At 43.9% G+C, this 25,662-nt stretch overlaps 1 protein-coding gene and 1 non-coding gene across 7 annotated transcripts; both read left to right on the top strand.

Annotated features, from left to right (window-relative positions):
- Positions 1-451: 451 nt before the first annotated feature.
- Positions 452-25,662, top strand: RFWD3 (ring finger and WD repeat domain 3). 6 transcript variants are annotated; one of them, XM_056525458.1, is made up of 13 exons: positions 452-473; positions 7,967-8,329; positions 8,406-8,620; positions 10,484-10,602; positions 11,859-12,053; positions 13,040-13,131; positions 14,113-14,227; positions 14,658-14,886; positions 17,222-17,372; positions 17,458-17,634; positions 23,892-24,103; positions 24,210-24,427; positions 25,370-25,662. In XM_056525458.1, coding segments are annotated over exons 1-13 (2,232 nt in total). In that variant the 5' UTR covers positions 452-471; the 3' UTR covers positions 25,514-25,662. The 6 variants fall into 6 exon arrangements, with proteins under 6 accessions (XP_056381433.1, XP_056381436.1, XP_056381434.1 ...); XM_056525461.1 differs by lacking the exon at positions 452-473 and adding an exon at positions 1,336-1,500; XM_056525459.1 differs by lacking the exon at positions 452-473 and adding an exon at positions 1,336-1,521.
- LOC130277988 (U2 spliceosomal RNA) lies at positions 18,877-19,059 on the top strand. The gene has a single exon (XR_008845665.1). It is a non-coding gene; the product is annotated as a U2 spliceosomal RNA (small nuclear RNA).

Genomic DNA, 25,662 nt, shown 5'->3' with positions numbered 1-25,662 from the left:
CCTAATGGAGTCTTCAGTCAGCTTTTATCACCTGCATCACGCCTGGCTGCTATGCGCGAGCGAGGCGAGCAGGGAATAGGGAGACCCGGACCCATGAGGTACCAACCCAGGCGCTGACCGTCGGCGAGGTGGGGTGAACAGCGCATATACGCAATGTCTGTGCCCCCTCACTCGCAATGGGGAAACAGGGAACCGGAGTCCCTGAGTCCCCACCTGAAAACAGGAAAGAAAAAGGAATAAAAAACTAACACGTCCCTATACTAGGAAAATAAAAAATCAAAAGACCTGGTCTTGAGAATTCCAGACCATGTCCACCTCCTGCAAGACACTAAGCTAAAACTGATTAGCTCAGGGCCTGGAGGCGGGTATATCCTGCTGGGAGGAGCCGACTTTCTTGTTGCCATAGGGTCACCTCCTAGAGACGGCAAGATACACCCACGGTCTGTGTCCCCCAATGGAACCGATAGAGAAATGTATGTTCCCATATAATTTCTGTACGGCTGGAGCAATTTCAATACCTGGTACACATATTACGAGTCGGGATATGAGGACAGGATAGGAGGACGAGATATGAGGTCTGGTAGGAGGACGGGATAGGAGGTCGGGATAGGAAGACGGGGATAGGAGGTCGGGATAGGAGGTCAGGTAGGAGGTCGGGATAGGAAGACGGGGATAGGAGGTCGAGATAGGAGGACGGGATAGGAGGACAGGATGTGGGGTTGGGATATGGCAACAATATATGAGGACTGCATATGAAGTAAAAAGCTTCCTCCTTTGTTTATTTTCCTCCCCAAAAAGTATTTGGAAGGAAAAACCGGGCAACGCCAGGTACTCAGCTAGTATATATATATATATATGGAAAAAAGTTTAGCAGCACTTCTACAGATGGTGAAGAAAAACTGTGGCTTTATTCAGCACATAAGTTTACAGGAGCAACGTTTCAGTTGCTTCACTTAACAAGACATGAGGCAAGTGACACGTTCCTCCTGTAAACGTATGTGCTGAAAGCCACAAGTTTTTTCACCCAAAAGCTGTCCGGGCATGCTGGGAGTTGTAGTTTTGCAACAGCTGGAGGCACCCTGGTTGGGAAACACTGCTATATGGAAGTGAGGCTGAACTTTTTCCTTTTCTTATAGGGAGAATCCGTGACCGACCTGGACTCGACAGTTTTATAGATATACATGAGTAGATCTGACAGGGAATACCGCACAAGAACTCAAGCCCTCACACCACTTCAGTTTGACCAGATTTGCCGCCTAACTGCACTGCAGTCACGTGACAGGCGCAAGCATTCGGCATTTGATTGACTGCAGTTTCCAGCCAATTACAAAGCTGGATTCTCATTTCCGGCCAATGTCACGGTAACAGGCCTTCCTTGCGAGGAGTGGTGGAGAGATCCTCCAATAGAGTCGGCTCTGGAGGAGCAGGCGGAGCACTGGCGGTTGGCGGGGAGAATAATCTAAGGAGCCGGGAGATTAAGTGGGCGGCTCATCGGCCTAGGTTGTATTGTTTATTCCTCCGGTAGGTTACCGATTAAGCTATGGACCGTTGCAACGGGTAGCCCTTTGTAATGGTAACTTCCCCGGATCCCTCTCCCCCTGTTTGATGCCTCAATGGTTTGTCTTTCCCTTGTATTCGTTTTGATTAGGCGTGTTCCCTTTTTACTGGGAATCTGGGAGGAGGATCCTATAACATATATACTAGGAAAATGTGGGATGTTCCATGGGAGCAGGGGGATTCATGTTTACGTAAGTAGCGCTTGTCATGTGATCAATCCCTCGCTACCCCCTATATAGTGGCAGAACATGTACAGAGCAGACGAGGCCGCGATGTGACATTACTGGCAGCGGTGATCACTTATATCATGTAAATAGCTGTCACTACCTTTTTATATACCATATCATCACTCCTGTATACAGTATATATTACCTCTGTATACTGCCTCCACATGTCATCACCTCCTATATACAATATTACCTCTGTATACTGCATTCACATGTCATCACCTCCTATATACAATATATTACCTCTATATACTGCCTCCACATGTCATCACCTCCTATATACAATATATAACCTCTATATTCTGCCTCCACATGTCATCACCTCCTATATACAATATATTACCTCTGTATACTGCCTCCACATGTCATCTCCTCCTATATACAATATATAACCTCTATATACTGCCTCCACATGTCATCTCCTCCTATATACAATATATTACCTCTGTATACTGCCTCCACATGTCATCTCCTCCTATATACAATATATAACCTCTGTATACTGCCTCCACATGTCATCTCCTCCTATATACAATATATAACCTCTATATACTTCCTCCACATGTCACATCCTATACACAATATATAACCTCTATATACAGCCTCCACATGTCATCTCCTCCTATATACAATATATAACCTCTGTATACTGCCTCCACATGTCATCACTCCTGTATACAGTATATATTACCTCTTTATACTGCCTCCACATGTCATCCCCTCCTATATACAATATATTACCTCTGTATACTGCCTCCACATGTCATCACTCCTGTATACAGTATATATTACCTCTTTATACTGCCTCCACATGTCATCACCTCCTATATACAATATATAACCTCTATATTCTGCCTCCACATGTCATCACCTCCTATATACAATATATTACCTCAGTATACTGCCTCCACATGTCATCACTCCTGTATACAGTATATATTACCTCTGTATACTGCCTCCACATGTCATCACTCCTGTATACAGTATATATTACCTCTTTATACTGCCTCCACATGTCATCCCCTCCTATATACAATATATTACCTCTGTATACTGCCTCCACATGTCATCACTCCTGTATACAGTATATATTACCTCTTTATACTGCCTCCACATGTCATCACCTCCTATATACAATATATAACCTCTATATTCTGCCTCCACATGTCATCACCTCCTATATACAATATATTACCTCAGTATACTGCCTCCACATGTCATCACTCCTGTATACAGTATATATTACCTCTGTATACTGCCTCCACATGTCATCACCTCCTATATACAATATATTACCTCTGTATACTTCCTCCACATGTCATCACTCCTGTATGCAGTATATATTACCTCTGTATACTGCCTCCACATGTCATCACTCCTGTATATAGAATATTACCTCTGTATACTGCATCCACATGTCATCACCTCCTATATACAACATATAACCTCTATATACTTCCTCCATGTCATCACCTCCTATATACAATATATAACCTCTATATACTTCCTCCATGTCATCACCTCCTATATACAATATATAACCATTATATACTTCCTCCACATGTCATCACCTCCTATATACAATATATAACCATTATATACTGCCTCCATGTCATCACCTCCTATATACAATATATAACCATTATATACTTCCTCCATGTCATCACCTCCTATATACAATATATAACCATTATATACTTCTTCCATGTCATCACCTCCTATATACAATATATAACCTCTATATACTGCCTCCACATGTCATCACCTCCTATATACAATATATTACCTCTATATTCTGCCTCCACATGTCATCACCTCCTATATACAATATATAACCTCTATATACTGCCTCCACATGTCATCACCTCCTATATACAATATATTACCTCTATATTCTGCCTCCACATGTCATCACCTCCTATATACAATATATAACCTCTATATTCTGCCTCCACATGTCATCACCTCCTATATACAATATATAACCATTATATACTTCCTCCACATGCCATCACCTCCTATATACAATATATAACCATTATATACTTCCTCCATGTCATCACCTCCTATATACAATATATAACCATTATATACTTCCTCCATGTCATCACCTCCTATATACAATATATAACCTCTATATACTGCCTCCACATGTCATCTCCCTCTATATACTGCCTCCACATGTCATCACCTCATATATGCAATATATAACCTCTATATACTGCCTCCATGTCATCACCTCCTATATACAATATATAACCTCTATATACTGCCTCCATGTCATCACCTTCCTATTTACAATATATAACCTCTATATACTGCCTCCATGTCATCACCTCCTATATACAATATATAACCTCTATATACTGCCTCCATGTCATCACCTCCTATATACAATATATAACCTCTATATACTGCCTCCACATGTCATCACCTCCTATATACAATATATAACCTCTATATACTGCCTCCACATGTCATCACCTCCTATATACAATATATAACCTCTATATACTGCCTCCACATGGCACCACCTTTATATATACCATATGTATCGACTGTCATCACTCCTATATACAGTATGTATAACCTGAAAACTGCAATGATTGAAACATTTCATCAATCCTGTATAGAATACATAACCTCTATATAGTGCCTCCACATGGCATCACCTTTATATATACCATATATTGACTGTTATCACTCCTTTTATACAGTATATATAACCTCTGAACACTGCTTTCACATGGCATCACCTTTATATACAATATATAACCTGTATACTGCCTCTTCATGTCATCACCACAATATATTACCTCCATATACTGCGCTGTCACCTTTTATATACTGTCCGTTGGCTGTCCGGGCATGCTGGGAGTTGTAGTTTTGCAACAGCTGAAGGCACTCTGGTTGGGAAACACTGCACTACAGTCTGCTACTTCTAGGCCACAGAAAGCTTCTTCCTGCAGCCACTGAAAGCCGGGAACATCTCTACCTTCAGGGCGCGTTTTGCGTGTCCTGGAGGAAGAAAGACTTCCAGCCTCTGTTGGCCACAGGCATGGTGCTACCGCTGGCCTAGAGACCTTAAAGCCAAGGATGCACTAGTACACCTTCGGCGGTACCTGACTACCATTGAGTAATGGGGTGGGATGAAATGCTTGGAGCCAAGGTTATGCTGGTGCAGTGTGGGTTCCTTCTGTACCCATCCTCATGGTTCTAGACCAGTGGTTCTCAACCTTTCCGAATGCCACAACCCTTTAATACAGTTCCTTATGTTGTGGTGACCCCCCCCCCCCCCCCCCCCCCAACCATAAAATTATTTTTGTAAAATTTTTTGGGCCATTTTAAATGTAGTAAAACATTTTTAATGTTACCCTTTAGGACAAAGGACATAAATGTGAGTACTGATGCGCTCGTACTTTGCGCACCAGAACATACATTTACATCCTATACACGGCACGAGCACCAGAACATGGACCCACCGGTAGGGACTGACATCAGCGATCATGCTGATGTCTGCCATTAACTTCTTATATGCTGTAATCAGCATAGATCACTGCATCTGTGGCAATGGGGAACTTCTAAGGGCTGATCTGATCGCCCGCAGCACGGCCGTGGGATTACATTGGCTAAGAAGGCAGACGGAGGTCCCACACACATTAATAAAAAGCATTTAAAAAAATGTCTGATCTATGAAAACATGATGTTAATGATCCCGTGTGGTGAACGGCGTAAATGTAAAAAAAAAAGTCAGAAGTAGAGATGAGTGAACTTACAGTAAATTCGATTCGTCACGAACTTCTCAGCTTGGCAGTTGATGACTTTTCCTACATAAATGTGTTCAGCTTTCCGGTGCTCCAGTGGGCTGGAAAAGGTGGATACATTCCTAGGAAAGAGTCTCCTAGAACTGTATCCACCTTTTCCAGCCCATGGGAGCACCTGAAAGCTGAACTCATTTATGCAGGAAAAGTGAGCAACCGCCGAGCCGAGAAGTTCGTGACGATTTGAATTTACTGTAAGTTCACTCATTTCTAGTGAGAAGTTACAGCTTTTGTGCCACATCACATCCCAGAAAAATAGTGATTAAAAAGTCACATACGCAAATGTGATACTGATAAAAACTACAGGTCACGGCACAAAAAATGAGCTCTCGTACAGCCCCGTATACGGAAAAATGAGAGAGAGCTAGAGGAGTCCTAATAGAGTTTTTAAAACATACTTATTTTGCTTAAATTTTTTTTATTTTTTTTAAGTGTGTAAACATGGGTATTGCGTTTAAATGAGAGGTTTCATTACAAAGTCCAATGGGTCCTCCCAAAGAAGCCTTCATTTGGCTTGTAATTGGAAAATAAGAGTTATGGCTCTTTAGAAGGAGAGGAGGCAAAAAATTAAATGCAAAAATTATAGTTTCTTAAATTTAAAGACACCTAGCCAATTCGCATAAATTGGATCTCAATTTACTATTTTGGTTGATACAGGTTTCCATTGAACATTAATAAGACCTTTTGTCCCCAACAAAATACTTGGTTTAGATCTGTTAAATTTTCAACTTGGATATCCAGGATTAGAAAAACAGAACTCTAAAAAAAAAAAATAAAAAAAAATAAACCTCGCCACAGCAGCCCTTAAGTTATGTGGTATTGCAGCTCCGTTCCGGTGAAGGGATTTGAGGACAGTTTTTGGATGAAATGTACTTATTCTCAGGTTGGCCTTCATTGGCTCACTTAGGGAATTAGTGGCCAGTTCAGACCAGGAACAGCCTTACAAGTAGGGGTGTGAATCGCCAAGAATTTGGCGATTCGAATCGCGATACCAGTGTGGCGATACCGTCTAGGTGACGATACATCGCGATATATCCTGATTCTGTCTAAAAACAATGTCTTTTACACTTTTATTAAAACTTTATTTTTATTTTATTTTTTTTATACACTTTTAGCCTTTTAGGAATCATTAGATTCCTCAGACAGATGAATAGAGTTCTATTGAACTCCATTTATCTGCGATCCATTGATAGAGCCTGGTCCAGCCAGGCTCTATCAATGACAGAGCCATGGAGAGCAGGGAAGCAGAGGTAAGCCCTCCGGCTACCTCCACATTGGATCGCCCGCCCGCAATCGCGCTGCGGGGGGGCGATCTAGCCCACCAGGGAGCATACACATGTCCCTTTAGATGCCGCTGTCAGCTTTGACAGCGGCGATCTAAAGGGTTAATAGCCAGCTGCGGCGATCGCCGCATGCTGGCTATTAGCGGCGGCCCCCGGCTACTGAGAACAGCCGGGGGCTGCAGAGTATGGAGCGGTCGGGAGCCGGCTCCATACACAATGCAGAGCACCACATGCTGGATATTAGCGGCGGTGATGCATCAGCGGCCCCCGGATACTGAAATCAGCCGGGGGCCGCAGAGTATGGAGCGGGCACGAGTCGGAGCCTGCTCCGTACACCCAGAGCGCCGCCGCCGCGTCAGATCCGGCTGACAAAATGTGGAACTTGTATCTCCTGATGCCCAGGACATGCTGTTCCGGGGATCAGGAGATACAAATTCCACATCACTAAAAGAATTGATTCAAAAATATTTTGAATCGATTCAGTATCGGCAAGTGAAAAATCGCGATAATCGCGGGAATCGATTTTTTTTCTTACATCCCTACTTACAAGACCTGTAACTTCTCGCCATCACTCAGCTACTTTCACTTGTCCAGTTTATTCTGCTTTCGACATATTAGGGGAAGAGCGTTGCAGTGAAAGAAGCAATCTGGTTGCTATGGGCAACTGCACCACTCACCCCTTAACAGCTATCATTGTAATGTAGTAATCAGTGCTGTTCCCTTCACCGGTCAGTGGTTTTAAAAGGTACCAAAGTTATAGAAAATATTAAGATATTTCCTAGGGATATGTCAAAAGTTTTGATCGCTGTCTGTGGGGTGTTTAGATACTTCTCTCCCCTCTTTGTGTCTGTATGAGTGACAGGGCCCCATAGACTTGCACGTGACGCACAGCTGGAAGAGAACACTCTTAGGGCATACTACTTTCAACTTGTTCTAGTGATCGGTCGGGGTGTCCTTTTAATATTATAGTTGTATCATCACCAAACCGTGTATATCCCCTCTGCAAACTGCTGCCACGTGTTGGTTCCATTGTCTGTACAATTAGTTTTATTGCAAATGTTATTGTTTTGTCTTTAAGGCCCAAAATGGCACAGGAGGAAATGGATGTGGACCTTGCGGGTGCAAACGCCCTTCGGGAGCATCCAATGTTCACTCGTATTGCTCTGAATCCTTCAATAGTTTTCGGCAACATTCCAGTAGAAAGCAGATCAAATCCAAGTAATGAGGCAGGTGGTAGTCCAGACAACGGAGTGGAACGCCGTATCCCCATGTACTCTCCTGTACAATCTCACACGTCTAGTGCACTGCATATGCTCCAGGGAGCACTAGATCAGCTCCGCCAGGCAGCAGAACTTCGATCATCCACACAGCAGATACGGAGCCGCAGAGTGAATGCCAGGAGCCGCCAGCGAGGCTCATCGCAGCGTGTTGGTGGTATGCGGTAGGTGACTGAGATGCTGGCTGGCTCTGCTTCATGTTTCTTAGCCATTCAGTTCTAACTGCTTTTCTGTCTTTAGCCGTAACCAGGCATTTGAGAACCTCTTTCAATTAAGTGGAAGCCTGAGTACATCTCTGCCCATTGGAGAAAGAAGTGGGGTTTGGCAACCAACACCCCCAGTGGATGGGGGCGACAGCTCTGATGACACAGTGGAACTAAGTGATGATGATGGGAGCTCTACAGAAGTGGAAGAAGGAGCAGATCACACAAGAGCAGCACAACCAGCCGAGCCAGGTGCGTACTGTCAAATGTCATTCATTGCTGAGATGGAGCTGCCAAACTTATTGCTAGATGCAGCTCAACTAGTTAATCCCATTGAAGCATCCAGATTCAATATTTCCACATTATGGGCAAGGTCTTGGCTTCTGTGAATGAAGAGAGTGGCCCAGATCTATAAATCAAAAACTGTCTGGTTGTAATGGAAAAATCTGGGTCATATTGTTTACATCAAGAGCCTGAAAACCTGTCCTGAGTTCTGCTCACACAGCTAAGGTTCTTTCCCACTGCCATTGTGCTCTGACCGAAAACAGCCATTAGGTTTTTTTGCATTCAACGGCCAATTTTTGGGACGGGGCATAAGGGGCAACAACAGGTCCCGATGGATCCCATTGACAACAATAGGGTCTGTCTGGTGCCATTGTTTTATAGCAGGCGTAGCGGGAGAAAGACTGCACACGCACTCGTTTTCCTCCCGCTATTCTCCCCTCATTTTTCAATGGCCGCTGTACTGCCAGGACATAACGGCAGTGTGAAAGTAGCCTATGAGTTTAATAATTGTATTCAATATCTTATTTTTCAAAGTTTTTGAGCTGTTGATGTGTACAGTACAGTGGTCCCTCAACATACGATGGTAATCCGTTCCAAATGGACCATCGTTTGTTGAAACCGTCGTATGTTGAGGGATCCATGCAATGTAAAGTATAGGACAGTGGTCTATAATCTGCAGACCTCCAGATGTTGCAAAACTACAACACCCAGCATGCCCGGACAGCCGTTGGCTGTCCGGGCATGCTGGGAGTTGTAGTTTTGCAACATCTGGAGGTCCGCAGGTTGAATGCCACTGGTATTAAAAGTTGTACTCACCTGTCCCCGCCGCTCCGGACGTCACCACTGCCCTGGATGTCGCTGTCGCCGCGGTGTCCCCGACGCTCAGGCAAGGCCTCTGCTTCCCCGGCATCCTCTCTCTGTCGCCGCCATCACATCGCTCCTATTGGATGAGGGGACGGCGTGCGCAGCGACGTGATGACGATGATGGAGAGCGCCCACGACGCAGGGATCCCGAAGAGGACGCGCCGGAGCCCAGAGGACAGGTAAGTGATCGTCAGCAGACCACACGGGGCACCGTATACAGCTATCCGGTGGCAGCTGAAGCAGTCTGCGCCGCCAGATAGCAGTTTATGCGATGGCCCCGACATACAAAAGCATCGTATGTTGATGCTGCCTTCAACATGCGATGGCCTCTGAGAGGCCATCGTATCTTGAAATGATCGTATGTCGGGGCCATCGTAGGTCGGGGGGTCACTGTATTGTTTCCCATGCACTTATAAGAAGTAGAGATGAACGAAGTTACAGTGATTCGATTCGTCACAAACTTCTCGGCTCGGCAGTTGCTGACCTAAATTAGTTCAGCGTTCAGGTGCTCCGGTGGGCTGGAAAAGGGGGATACAGTCCTAGGAGAGAGTCTCCAGCCCACCAGGGCACCTGAAAGCTGAACTAATTTGTCAGCAACTGCAGAGCCGAGAAGTTCGTGACGTATTGAATCACTGTAACTTCGCTTATCTCTAATAATAAGCTGAGATTGTGAAGGTGATGACCATCTAAAACACAGAGCAGAAGGTTCTTTAAAACTTAGATAAAAGGAGAGTGAAGTTTTTGCCTAGTATTTCACATAGACTATTTCACGTAGCAACCCAGCTGCTTTAATTTTTAAAAGCGTATGTGAAAAGAGAAGCCGGTACGTAATTTGGAGGCTGCGCTATCCTATTAGCATGTACAAGTGATGTGGAAATCTGAAGAAGTCTTAAAGGGGTACTCCTGCTCTTATGCTGGACAAACTGAACTTTGCTTAGTTGAAGATAATCTTACATTTTTTATTAGCCCCTGAAGAGCTTCATATAAACCTTGTTGCTGCCACGTCAGACGCACCAGAAAGATCAGACAACCCTACAGTTGAAAATGAAATTACACCTTCTGATGCTGCACAGCCGAGTAAACAGGTAACGTGACTAGATGTCTATTGGAGAACATCACTCGTTCGTTTTTTATTTTTACTTTATATTTTCCAATTGTTATTTTATTTTTGAGTCTCAAAGGTGAACTCAAGAGTTGCTTCTTTTGGTCACCTTTCCTCCAAAAAAGCTTAATAAAACGCATGTATAAATTTGAAAAATACAAAAAAATGGTGTGTGTACCCCATATTAGTACCAATTTGAAAAAACTTGTTACGCACAAAATCACACAGCTGCGTCAACCAAATAGGGTGCTTGATAAAGACTCCAAAATTCTCAGGGTGATACTTTATTTTTGAGGCCTGTTGAGGTATGTGCGTCAAGAATTGCTTTAGGGTCACACATGGGATATTTCTAAAAGCTGCAGATTGTAGGGTAATAGTCAGTAGAATTGTGTTAATACCTGCTGTTACAGAAAATTGGATTCAAAATGTAAGTTTTTGAATTTTTTGTGGGGTGCAGTTTTTAGAATGGGGTAAAATATAAAGGGGTCTCAAGCTTCCAGGTTTCAACACTACATCAGGAAAAAAAATATGAAAAGTTCTGCTTAACTTCTAAGCCCTCTAGCGTACTAGAGGATTTTTTCCAAATTAGACCAACATAAAATAGACATATTGAAAATTTGAATTGTTAGCTTATGTGACAGATTTGCAAATAATAAAAATTTCTGCACTTTGTTCAAAAATGGTAGCTGAAGATATTGAAGATTTACCATGTACATAAGGTACAACGGAGACTTATCAAAACTTGTGTAGTGGACGAGTGATGCAGTTGTCTATAGCAACCAATCAGATTCTTTATTTTTAAAAAGGCTTCTAAAAAATCAAGGAAGCAATCTGGTTGCTATATGTGATGGAAAAAAAAAACTCACTCACTTGGATAAGTTAGTGTTCCAAAGTTAGCACATAAAGTAAGAGAGGTCAGATTGGAAAAATGGGCCTTGGCCATTAACGTCAAAACAGGTTTGCATTATTAAGGGATTAAACAATTGGTTATTTTCTAATGACTGGATAATTCCTTTAAATAAAAGACCTAATTCAATGCAGGATCAATATATCCTAGAGCTGTATTACTACTCTGCTTTTTAGAACGGTGGTCTTCTCCAGAAACCTCCGGAGCTGCAGTTACATTCTGCTATTTTGTCACATGCTCTGCCTCATCTTATCACACTGGGAGACTCGTTCTGAATGTAGCTTGGTATGTTGGACCATGTGCCTGCCAATAATGTTTTTCCTCTTTCACAGCCATCACCAGTAAAGCCTGTGACATCCACAACACCACCTACAGCAGAAGAGGATGAAGGGGACACCTGTGCCATCTGCTTTGAATCTTGGACCAATGCCGGTCAGCACCGTCTCTCTGCTTTGCGCTGCGGCCATTTGTTTGGTTTTACCTGTATTGATCGTTGGCTGAAGGGAGGAGCAGCAAAATGTCCACAGGTAAGTGCTTGTTTGTTATCAAGTCTCTAAACATTACAAACCACTCCTGGGTCAATAGCTGCACCCCCGACATTGAGCCCCTCAAAGGGCCCTGCTTTTTGGTACATTACTGATATTTCCTATTCAAAGCCTTAAAGGGGTACTAGACATCTTATCCCCTATTCAAAGGATGGTGGTCTTACAATGGTGATCTTACCATTCATAAAGCCTTTATTTTTTTTTAAATATTAGAAATTTACAAAACACAAACATCCACTTGTTGTAATATAGGCAATAAGTACACTGTAACATTAGCTTCACAATTATTGGCCGCTGCAGTAATAAAGTCTGGGCCCAAGTATGTGTTCTCTGTGATCTGCAAAAGCAGGCAGAGCCCATGACTCAAGCAGCGATCTCTGACTTGTGGCACAAGCAGTGCCTGAAGCCAGTGCCCTCAGATGGGAAACTTACCGTGAGGCCAAGCATTGATTTAGTTTTAAAAGAGGGAGGGGGAGAGAATCTGTGAGGCATGCCAGACCGCAGCACTGATACACTGATCAGCTAGATAACACTGTCCGCAGCTCAGCTCATATGCAAGTGCTGACAGATTTCCTTAATTTCTCTGGAAGTATTCCATTATTTTTAATGATCTTAATTGGGGATCTATGTAATACTGATGCTCCAGGAAAATGTAATCTTTACAGCAGCTCTCTGCTCTGGCCAATAGGAGATGCTTTGCTGGCAGATATCTAAAGGGGCTATAAGGAGACCTCCCATGAGGGCCAGATCTCTGAACTAGGCTTGGCTATTTCCAGGTTATGAAGGAGTAGAAGTTATGGTAGCTAAGCAGTAGCATGCAGTATGAAGTCTGCCTTATCTTATACCTTCCTTTTTTTTTTTTTTTTTTTGGTTTGTTTTTTTGTTTCATTATTAAACTTTTTAAAACCCTTGGTGATCTGATATGATGTATTAAGTCCATTAGTTTATTCTGTTTATTTGACCCTTAGTGCAATAAAAAAGCGAAACGTTCTGACATTGTTGTGCTCTATGCTCGCACACTGAAGGCTTTGGACACCAGTGAGCAGGAACGTATGAAGAGGTAACAACCACAGTTCTTGCTTTACACATTCTGTCTGGTTATGGTAGATGTAGCTGTCTACTGACTTTTATCGTTTCGAGAAAGACATCTTCTACGTAAAATACTGAAGTATATCATGTCTTATACTTCAGTCACACCCAGAGCTGCACTCACAATTTTGCTGGTTTACTTTTCACTCGTAAACTCACTGATTTGATATTACTGTTTCTTGCGGTTTGTGTCTGTACCCATCACGCTGTGTCACACGCATGCATAACTTTTACAGATTAAGCCCTCCAGGGCCAATAGATATGCCTTATTATTATGCAGATTGGCTTCAAAACACTGGCTGCAAAGGCTCAGCTATATTCATCCCACTGCTTGTGTGCACTGCCGATGTGCCCACTAGTTGCAGTTTGATGCTGCTGAACTGACAGCCACTAGGCTTTCCGTTTAAATAGGACTTCTAAGCTTTTTGAAAAACCATCTTTGGGATGTAGGTGGTACTGTGAACTTCTGTACTTGCATGCTTTTGACACATCAGATAAGCCATGGAGACCACCAGGAGAAGCTCACAGTGCTGCGCATACTCCACATACAGTTTGCAGAGCTCTTATGTGATATTTTGACTAAGAAGGCATAGTTTAAAGCAAAGCCTAGCGGATGTCAATAAGGCATCTGGAGGCGGCTAAAAATGGGCACAGGGGTGTTGCGAACAAGCAGTGGAATGAATGTAGCTGGCATTTGGACTTTTGATGCTAATTTTGCATGTTAATAAAGAGATCCCCCTATATAACCATCCTTTTTTAGTTTAATCACTAAAGATCCAATGAGAAGTCCACTTTAAGGTGTTAAAAGTTTATCAAGACTGGGTTGTGAGTGTGGGTGGCCTAAATGATGACATTTTATACCTGCTATAATGGCAGTATAATAAGTAGTAAGGAATATAGGCATCAGCATGGTTGAACAGTTTGGTTTGTACATTTCACATGTTCCTTGCAGTTCTCTAGAGAAGGAACAGTCACTGCGCAGAAAGGCAGAGCTGGAATCTGCACAGTGCCGGCTTCAGGTCCAGGTCTTAACAGATGAGTGTGGGAAGCTTCGCAAACAAGTTCAGGTGAGAAGTGGTTTAACCTGTCGCGTGCTGTATGGCTGGGTTCACATATATTGGTGTTGTGGGTTTTGGACACTACGGCAAGTCAGTCAGTCAGATGTACCATTCTAGTGAACAACACACTGTAAGTGAAACACATCTGCTGACTGATTCCCACCCAACATCTCACTGACACAGTGCTCTTGAGCTTTGTCTCCTGACCTGCTGCTTCTGGAGAGCCGTTGTCATGAATTATCAGGAAATCCCGTAAAAAATCCTGGATCCTGTGATCAGCAGTTTCTAGTTCCCAAGAGCAAGCAAAACTACAGCCCCCAATCCAACATGACTTCTTCATCCGGGGGATGCTTGCAGTTGTAGTCTGCCTAGAGAAGGGTGGTTTCTGACAGTTAAAGGGTATCTGTAGTTGATTCACAATGATCTTTGTCTGTTTCAGGAGTTAAAGATGCTGATTGCCCAATACGGAACAAGCTCTTCCCAGCCATTGTCCAGCTCTCGGGCTGGGACTTCCAGCGCTTTGTCCTCAAGTCAGGGACAACACAAATACAATTTTGAAAAGGCCATCCTGATCAACCAAGGAGGGAACTGCCGAGTGATGGCATACTGCGAGCGGCTCAGCTGTCTTGTGGTGTCTCAGCCTTCCTCTCATACAACACTTGTCCCAGGTTAGATACTATGTAACATTTCTATTGAGCATTGTATTTATAAGGCAGTTGTAGACAGTCATGTCCATAAATATTGGGACATCAACACAATTCTAATATTTTTGGCTCTATACACCACCACAATGGATTTCAAAATGAAACAAACAAGATTTACTTTAACTGCAGACTGTCAGCTTTAATTTGAGGGTATTTACATTCAAATCAGGTGAATGTTGTTGAAAATAGAACTGTTGGCATATGTGCCTCCCACTTGTTAAGGGACCAAAAGTAATGGGACAATTTGCTTCTCAGCTGTTCCATGGCCAAGTGTGTGTTATTACCTCATCATCCCAATTACAATGAGCAGATAAAGGGTCCAGAGGTAATTTCAAGTCTATTTGCATTTGAAATCTGTTGTTGTCAACCCTCAAGGTTAGATCCAAAGTGATGCAAGCAATCATTAGGATGAAAAAACAAACTCATCAGAGAGAGAGACAAAACATTAGGCGTGGCCAAAATAACTGTTTGGAACATTCTTAAAAAGAACGAAAGCACTGGTGAGCTCAGCAACACATAAAGACCTGGAAGGCCAAGGAAAACAACTTTGGTGGATGACTGAAGAATTCTTTCCTTGGTGAAGAGAACCCCCTTCACAATAGTTGGCCAGATCAAGAACACTCTCCAGGAGGTAGATGTATTTGTGTCAAAGTCAACAATCAAGAGAAGACCTCACCAGAGTGAGTACAGAGGGTTCATCCCAAGATGGAAACCATTGGGGAGCCTCAAAAACAAGAAGGCCAGATTAGAGTTTGCCAAATGACATCTAAAAAAAGCCTTCACAGTTCTGGAACAACATCCTATGGACAGATGAGACCAAGATCAACTTATCCCAGAGTGATGGGAAGAGAAGAGTATGGAGAGGGAAAGGAACATGATCCTAAGCATACCACCTCATCTGTGAAGCATGGTGGTGGTAGTGTCATGGCGTGGGCATCTATGGCTGCCAATGGAACGGGTTCTCTTGTATTTATTGATGTGACTGCTGACAAACAGCAGGATGAATTCTGAAGTGTTTCGGGCAATATTATCTGCTCATATTCAGCAAAATGCTTCAGGACTCATTGGACGGCGCTTCACAGTGCAGATGAACAATGACCCAAAGCAAACTGCAAAAGCAACCAAAGAGATTTTTAAGGGAAATAAAGTGGAATGTTATGCAATGGCCAAGTCAATCACCTGACCTGAATCCGATTTGAGCATGTATTTCACTTTCTGAAGGGAAAATATCCAAGAACAAGCAGGAACTGAAGACAGTTACAGTAGAGGCGGTAGAGCATCCAGGGATGAAACCCAGCATTGTCTGGTGATGCGTTCCAGGCTTAAGGCCATAATTGACTGCAAAGGATTTGCAACCAAGTATTAAATAGTGAAGTTTGCTTTACGATTATTATTCTGTCCCATTACTTTTGGTCCCTTGACAAGTGGGATGCACATATTCAAACTGTTGACGTTCCTACCCCGTTCACCTGATTTGGATGTGAATACCCTCAAATTAAAGCTGACAGTCTGCACTTAAAGCACATATTGTTTGTTTCATTACAAATCCATTGTGGTGGTGTATAGAGCCTAAAATGTTAGAATTGTGTCGCTGTCCCAATATTTATGGACCTGACTGTAGGTGGCAGCATCTGATCACATCACTGCACAATGCCATCAAGACAAATTGTCAAGAGTACAGTCTGTTCTGCCTTACAAACTGGTGAAAATGGCAGCGATGTAGCGTTTTGCAATCAGTCAGCCAGCTGCCATGTCCGGTGACAACTAAAGCAGTCAGTAGCCTTATTTAGTACCTTGACAAGTAGCACCTATTTCTAAGAGGGTGAATATTCCATGACTAGGTACACAATGTGCAGGTTAAATAGCACAATAGTGAGGGTTATTAAAGTGTATGCCAGGTCTGCAGCTGTAATAAGGTTTGAGATGCATTTTTACAGTTTAATATATATCAAGAATGTGGGCAACATCACTTAATCCTCAAAGTTTTTACACATGACCCCTGTGTATGGAAGATTAAGGTTGGGGCATTATTTTTCTACTTAATAACAGAATCTCTTACTTTAAACATACTATGACCTGTCTCTACATGCAGAATTGGTGCAGTTACCCATCTGGCTAACAGAATTTGCCCGGCCAGATACTGAGCATGTGTTTAAGACTAGTTTAAGTGGATATGCGGGAGCAGGAAAAGTAATACTTTGCAGCATTGCCCCCTCTTAGTTATTGGATGGTGATGTGCATGTATTAAGAATCTAGTGGAAGTAGAGATTATCTAGAGTCTTGCTGTTTTTCTCTGCAGGTTGTGGGATCAAGAAGCTGAGTGCAGCCAATATGAAAAGCAGCCAGTATGTCCCAATTCATTCCAAGCAGATCCGGGGCCTTGCCTTCAGTGACCGCTCAGATGGGCTGCTGCTCTCCGCTGCATTGGATAACACAGTAAAATTGACCAGGTGAGGGTTATACCTGTACATCAGGACAGGTGCATCTTCTATGTGAAGAATATTACTTACATCTACATGGCTCTTCTCTTTCTAGCCTACTGACCAATACTGTGGTGCAGACCTACAACACTGGCCGGCCGGTGTGGAGCTGCAGCTGGTGTTCTGATGATAACAACTATGTGTATGCTGGTCTCATTAATGGATCTGTGCTCGTCTATGACCTGAGAGATACTAGCCAATATGTAAAGGAGCTGGTACCACTGGGCTCTCGGTAAGTGTCAATTTATTGTCTTATGTACAAAAAAATCACCTTTTAACTATTAGACTTCACAGATAACCGCTGTAAGACACAGCACTATCGAGCCATTAAGCACTATGATAATACGCAATAAGGATGTTCGCAGTGTTGTAGGCCAATGCTTAAAGCAGCAAACAAGAAAAAAAATGCCCTTTCTCGGTCGCTTTGTTGGGGGGACACTGGAGACCATGGGTATATGCTGCTAACACTAGGCAAAAAAGTCTGCTCCTCTCAGCAGGATATACCCACCCACAGGCACTGAGCTTATCAGTTTTTAGCTTGGTGTCAGTAGGAGGCAGACACAGGTCTGGAGCTCTCTCCAAACCTGGTCTTTTCTTTTATTATTTTCTAGTTTAATATGTCTAGTTAGGGTCTTTTTCCTTTGTTGTTTTTTCTAGATTGGACGACAGGAGCATGTCGCTACCTGTTCTCCCACATGCGACAAAGGGGCACGGTGCATAAGAGTATGGGCAGTTAACCCCTTATCGCCAATGGCCAGCGCCTGGCGGAGTACCCTGGGTCTGGGGCCCCCATTTGCCCCTGCCCGCCTCCCTAAGGCAGCTTGGCGCGATGCAGCGTGGCCATAAGCTGGCTGAAGCCGCCCTGGGTGAGTATAGGAAGATGGCGTCTGGGTGAGTAAGTACATCATTCTCCCCTTCCCTCTATATCCCTACGGTCTCTCTTTCCAAGGGTTGAACTCCCTCCACCATTATGGTCAGGCACCTCATGGTCTCGGGGTTTTTTCTACTGGACTCTCTCCCTTCCCCTATGGCTACCGCGAGCTTTGTTACCTGGGGGAGTTGGTGTTTTGTGAGTTGGTGTTTGGGCTATATTTCTAGCAGAGCCTGCACATTGCAGACTTCGCGCTCTTCTGCTCCTGCCATACCTCAGCTTACTCAGCTGGCAGCGGAGTCTTTCGGGCGGTGGTTTACTTTCGCTTTCGGCCGCATCATGCAGCCGACCCCTGTGCTGCAGGGCTCTTTTATTGCGGCACCGTTACGGTCCTTCTCTCTTCTCCCTCCAGTGGCTGAATGGCTAATTGTTCAGCACTGTTCTCTCTCATGTTAGGCCCCCCTCTAGTGGCCAAAAGTAGTTATTGCACCTGCATAGCTCTTCTATGGCCTTTTCTCATGCTCCTGTCAGTTAGCAGGCTGGAGTATTTCCCTCTGATCTCCTGCTTCCTAGTATGTTCCCCCATGCCTTGAGGGCATTCATATAGTTTCTCGGCCTTTTGGCTACGATCAAGTGTGATATCTATTATCAGTTTAATTTCTGATATGCCACCTGTCTGGGGACCATATATATATTTTTGAGCACTGGGGCCGCTTTAGAAGCTTACTTCTGGGGCCTTGGGCATTGACCCGTAATGAGAATATCTTCAGGTACAGTGCGCCAATTGTCTGATACGTCTCCTATCTGGGGACCTTGTATTAAAGGGATTTTTTGAGTCCGGGGCCGCTTGCGGAACTTTCTTCCATTACCCTGATATAGCAGTATTTTCAGGTACAGAGCTCCAATTTACCTAGACGCTCTGCTTTGAACATGAGTGACCTGTAACAGTGGGTTGGCTCTGACAGCAGTGGGATAACTCCTGCCTGTCCCCTTCAAAACATTTAATTCCTTTACCCTTGGTCCGATTGTTTGCAGCACATAGCCCTTAGCAATGTACCATTTTGCATACATAGGCTGCGAACCTGCAGTCATGTGCTTCTTAGCCTCTGTTTAGCCAACAATAAGGAGACAAGGTATAAGAGCGATTGTTTTGGGTCTTGGCCCGTTTTCCATTGCGACTTGTTGGCCATTTTACTGGGGTATGGAGTTTTGACAGAGGTCCATACTGAGGGATACTAGTCAGCGTGGCTCGCCACTCTGCCCCTAAAGTCCCTTGTAGCATACCAGGAACCCCCGCGGCATCCTACCTGTTTTCACCGCTGGTCGCCCATACAAAGTCTGCCGCGGCTGGAGTTTTGTTACCTCACCACCTGTGCCAGGTGGCTGAAATGGGTGCCCTGGCGTGTGCAGCGGACTCTCTGCAGCTTCCATGGCGCTAGTCCATCGTCAAATGGAGTCCAATGTACAATGGATCCTCTACGCCTCCAGTGGTGTGCCACTGTGAGTGTGAGTGGACCGATGTCACATGGCACCTCTGCAATGCCCATGGAGAGGGCGATGTCTACCGCAGTTGCAGTTCTGGCACTCCAGCGGGACTGGGAGTTAGCTGATCAAGTAAATAATTGACAAGGAATGGTAAAATCCTTAAGAGAAAATACCCTTTGAGGAGTCAGTCACTAAGTCATGGGATAGAGCCCTGTTAATTGATGCCCCGGTGGCTAAAATGACTAAGAAATCTGCCTTGCCATTTGAGGATCTAGGAATTCTGTCTGATCCAATAGACAAAAAAGCAGAGTTCTTTAACAAAAAGACCTGGGAGGCGGCCACAGCCCCTCAGTACTAATGTAGCTGCTACATGTGTCACTCTCACTAAGAGTCTGGTCTTCACAGTTACAAACCCATCTTGTGAACCAGACCCCTAGAGAAGAGATCTTAGAATCCTTACCTGTAATTTCCAAGGCGGTAGATTTTTATTTTTTAGCAGACTCCTCAGTAGATTTTGTAAGATTGGGTGCTAGGAGAGCCACATGGCTTAGACAGTGGAAGGGTGATGTGGGCTCAAAAGTCAAACAATGATCCATCCATTGCATTGGAGATCGCCTTTTTGGTCCCATCTTTAGACAAAGTACTAGAGAAGGCTTCTGATAGGAAGAAAGCCTTACCCATTCAGGGTTGTGCCTCTGATTCCTTTCGTAACATAAGCCAAACCAGAAAGCCTAATCAGAAGTTTCAGGAAAATAGGAAATTTAAAGTCCCTACCAAAGGTAGAGGTTTCCTCTTTAACCCAACAAAGAGTCTAATTCTAAAGATCCCAAGCAATGATGGCTTTCTCCCGGGGGGGGGGGGTCTGTCCAGGTTTGCGGGGGGCCTTTTCCTCTGGACAGATTCTTCCCCACTAGGATAGTGAAAGATTCCGTGAAACAAGAGGCCATGATAACAGAAATAAAATCTTTTGCTCAAAGTCCAGTAGAGCTGGGCGGTATGACCAAAAATGCTTATCAGTGTTTTTGCAAGTTATGGCAGTTCCTCCCCCCTGCCCAGAGGAACTAATCATATATGACCCCCCAGGCGCTGCTATTTCTCTCACTCCCCCTACTCTCCACCAGGCCGCAGCACTTTAAAATGAATGACTTGCGGGCCGCACTTTAAATGAATGACTTGCGGGCTGCTGGCGCTTTAAATGAATGACTTGCGGGCCATGGCGCTGGAAACTATTAATGGAAAGTGGTCAGATATTTTCTCCTGCACTATCCACAGGTACTGGTGGATAGTGCGGGAGACGCTGATTCCAATGAGCCCTACCTTGCCTGGATCCCCCTGGCCGTTCGCCCGGAATTGTACTTTTATTCTATGTGGAAATCTTGTTGTAACTGGCACGGGCGGGGCTTCTGCAGCTAACTGGCACTGACGTCAGCGGTGCTTATGAATACAGAACTTCAGGAGCCGGCCGAGGCGGGACATTGCTGCTGCCGGTGATATGCTGACGGCTCTGTGACATTCCCGTCCCCAGGAAGCAGCATGAGGGTCACAGCAGAGGACCATGAAGCCGTTAAGGGGGAAGGTAGGAAAGTGAGTCAAAGTTTTTTTATTTTTTTTTTGTTTGTTTTGCAGCCCGGGCACAGGAATATGTCAAATTCACTAGTACAGATGTCCTTTAACTTTGAGCCGCAGCAGCGCTGTACATTCTCCCCACGTCGGGGAATGAATGAATTGTGTGTGCAGGCGCAGGGCTTCTGATCACAAGCCCTGTGCCCGCGCTCACAATTCATTCCCCGCTGCGGCTCCCAGTTAACCCTTGCGAGGACATCGCTGGGGGTCAGGAAGCAGAGCAGCGCCCACGTGTGTCACACATGACTAGTTCCCTGATGTGGGGAAAGTGCGCTGCAGATGACAATTCATTAATTCCCCAACATGGGAAGAATAGCTCACAGTTAACCCGGGGACAATTGCTTTTGTGGGGGTGGGGTTAGAAGCAGAGCAGCGCCCATGGGTCCCATATGATTACTTACCCCAGCTGACCATTCATTCCCTGATGTGGGGACTGCGGGGTGAGTATACTAATTAGCAGGGAAGGGAAAGGAAGTGCTAAAGGGAAAAAAACAGGCCTGGGTGGCAACGCAAAACAAGTTGGGCAAGGCACTGAAAGAGGAGATGGGCTACAAGGCATGCTGGGAGCTGTAGTTTCTAAAACAAAGGCAAAATGTAAATAGATGCAATACTACATGGACAAACTTGTGCAAAGAAAAGAGAGACAAACAAAGATCAAGCACGAGACCAGAGATAAGAAAACTCACCTGCAAGGGTAAGTAGAAACTGAAAAAAAACACATTGACCACCGGAGTTCCCCTTTTAATGTAATTTATGGGCCTAAGAAAGGACATAAAATACAAGTAAAGGGATTTTTTATGTCATGGCAAAAAAAGCTATGTGCTCAAGTTTTTTTGTGAAATGGATATGTGGGTCAAACATTAAGACTGACAAAAATGCATCTGTCTGAACACATGACTGCGATCAGGAAAGGCTTAGTATGAAATATGGGGAGACAACAGCATGGTATTATAAAGAAAAAGGTCACACTGTAATAGATTTGAAATGGCTAATAGTTAGAGTAGCTCCCACCATCCTTTTTTTTTTCTTTTTATTTAATTTTTTTTTCTTCTCTCTATCCCTGCCTATTGCCAATCTATCCCTAACCCCCTCACTGCCTTTAATTATTATAATTTTTTTTTTAACGTTATTAAAAATGCCTTTTGTCTGCCTGGTCGTGTGCTCACTAACAGGCAGACTACCCCAGCAGGCACAATGTCACTGATGCCTGCTGGGGCCGGCTTCCGCCCTTAGTTCAGCTATACAGTGTACCTCCAGCTGTTACACCACTACAACTCCCAGCTTGCCCTGACATCTATTGGCTGTGGAGAAACAACTGGAGGCATACTGTATAGCTGAAAACAGTATCTGTGATCGCCGTGCACATCCCGCTCCCCCGAGCCTCGCCGCGCAACACCCCCCGCCCGCAAAAGAATAAAGTGCATAACAGTCCCTGGCTTGCGAGGCCAGGGAGCCTGCGCGCATTCTCTTCATTCAAAGCTCTCGCTCCAGCCTGTCTGACAGGCAGGGAGCGAGCGAAGTCTGACTGAATGCGGACCGATGCCTAGCCGTCATCGGTTCGAATTCAAGCGTTACGTCACGTCAGGCTGCAGCTGGCCACTAGGAGGGAGACCCCATAGTGGCCGGTTTTTAAATGTAAATGAAACTATTTTAATGAAAAAAAAAAATAATGATGAATGTATATTAGAGATGTTGTAGTACATAAGTACTACAACATATGAAAAAAAAAAAATACGTTTGGTGACAGTGCCCATTTAAACTCCAGTGAGAAACACACTGAATAGGAGATGCTGGTGCTGAAATGTATGAATGTTTGTAGCTTAAAGCATTGGGCGTTAAAGCCCAATAGGGCATTCTTTTTCTTGTTTGCTGCTTGTTGGCCCACAGACCAATATAAACAGTCTTAGGGTCTGTTCACACGTGCAGATTTTGCTACCTATTGAAGTCAATGGGTAGCAAAATCTGTAGCTGATCTGCAGCAAAAAAATGACATGTGTCAACTGACCCTAAGGCTAGGTTCAGACTACGGAATCTCCGAGCAGAAAATTTCTGCCCAGAGATTCCGAGTGCAGCCAGCGCCGGCTGAATCAGTCGGCGCTAGGACCGCGCGGACACTACAGTCTCCAATAGACTGCAATGTGTTCCGCGCGGATTTCCGCCTGAAGAAAGAGCAACCCCTTTCTTCATGCGGAAATTTCTAAGCGGATTTTCCGTTCATAAATTCCACTTCACAAATTCCGAAGTGTGAATTTGTGAACGGAAACCCATTCACTACACTACATTTTAGCAAGCGGAATTTCCGCCTGCAATTTCAAAGCAGAATTGCAAGCGGAAATTCCGTAGTCTGAACCTAGCCCAACTGTATTATAAAAGTCGTCCTGTTATGTGTCAATGCAAGTCTTGGGTGCAGAATGGGAGTTTCTCTAGGGGATGCCTAGTATGGAGGAGACTGTTTCAAGGGATCTAAAGGGTGCAAATGTGAATATCAATTGGTTGTTATGGTGTTGCAGATGTCCAGTGGTGTCCCTCTCCTTTGTCCCCCGAGCTGCATCTGAGGTCTTTCCTTGTGGTGGCGTGTTGGCTGGCACCCTGGAGGGAGCGTGCTTCTGGGAAATGAGTGATGGACATTATAAGCCTCATCTTCTACCTTTAGAGCCTGGAGGCTGCACAGACATCCAAACAGAAAGCAGTACGCGACACTGCCTTGTGACTTATCGCCCTGGTAAGTATGGATATATATATATATATATATATATATATATATATATATATATATATATATATGCTGTGATGTTAAGCCCAATCACTGAGCGCTTTTGTATTGCCAGGAAAGACCCACAACTACCTGCGCTGTGTGATGATGGAGCTGACCAGCTCCCGGCTGACTGACATAGAGAATGAATACTCCTGTTCCTGCTTTCCAGTCCAGACATTCAATGCTGGGCCAACGTGTAAACTGCTAACCAAAAATGCCATATTCCAGAGCCCTGATAGAGATGGCAGCATCCTTGTGTGTGCGGGAGATGAGTCCACTAACTCTGCTATGGTAAGGGCTGGTGCTGTCAAAGTAGTAGGGTTTCATTGTAGCAGACAGGTTTTTTTGTTTTTTGTATTTTTTGCTCAAAAATTTTCTTTAATTTTGTAAATGTTTTAATTTTATTTATTATGAGACTTTTAAAGTAGAAGACTTAGTTATGATTGTGTAGGTATGTTAAAATAAAGTTGTTTTCCTGCAGTGGTCAGGAATTTGTCATGTGAGATTTTTTTAAAGGTAAGGAGAAAAAAAACGAAAGTGGAAAAATGCTCAGTCCTTAAGGGGTTAAATGTACACCAGTCTTTATCTGGCTTACAAAACTGGCTGTGGGCAGCATTAGTAAAAAGTCGCAAATAGATTAATAAGGCGCACAAAAATTCACCTACAAAGTGGAGTACTAAAGTAAAATGTTTTCCAGCACCATATTTATTGCATGCCCCGCACCTTAATACAACCTTTTCACCATACAAATATAAGGTGTTAAAAGAAAAAAAAAATATATTTTTTTTTACCTACACCACTCTTGATAACCCCCCCACCCAATGGTCTGCAGAGAGCTTCCAATGCATCAGAGGGATCTCATTGTTGAAAGATATACGTCAGGAGAAGGGTACAAAATAATTAAGACCATTAGATGCACCATGGAACACAGTGAAGACAGTCATAAAAAAGTGGAGAAAATGTAATCGCAACCCAAGTTGCTCACGTTATAGGTCACATTAAAGGTCAAAAAAGTATTGACATGATTCATCTTTTCCTTATTCTCTAACATCACAAGAATTTGGCATTGTAAAAGGATGTGTAGACTTTTTATATTCACTGGACGTGGATGTGTAGACTTTTTATATTCACTGGACTGGCTGGTGGCTGAAGAGCAGTAATTAGATTGTTGGCTTCCATGTACCAGCAACTAGTGTGGATTATCTTATTCTGATTCCTCTTTCCTCCTTACAGCTCTGGAACTCAGGCAGTGGCTCCCTTATCCAGAAGCTCCAGGCTGACCAGCCTGTGCTGGACATCTGCCCTATGGAGGTGAATCAGAGCAGCCTGCTGGCCACATTAACAGAGAAGATGGTAAAAATCTACAAATGGGAGTGAGCTGCTGATGCCACCATGTGAGCGGAGGCATGGTCCATGTTTATATGTTATGTGTTCTTATCCGTGTTCATGTACATATTCTTCCTTCACTGTACAGATTCCTCTTGTATTTTTTTTTCTCCTCTTAGAATAAAGGATTATTAATTTTA

Source organism: Hyla sarda, chromosome 6, assembly GCF_029499605.1.
Source record: "Hyla sarda isolate aHylSar1 chromosome 6, aHylSar1.hap1, whole genome shotgun sequence".
Taxonomy (NCBI): domain Eukaryota; kingdom Metazoa; phylum Chordata; class Amphibia; order Anura; family Hylidae; genus Hyla; species Hyla sarda.
This window is presented reverse-complemented; position numbering and strand designations above follow the sequence as displayed.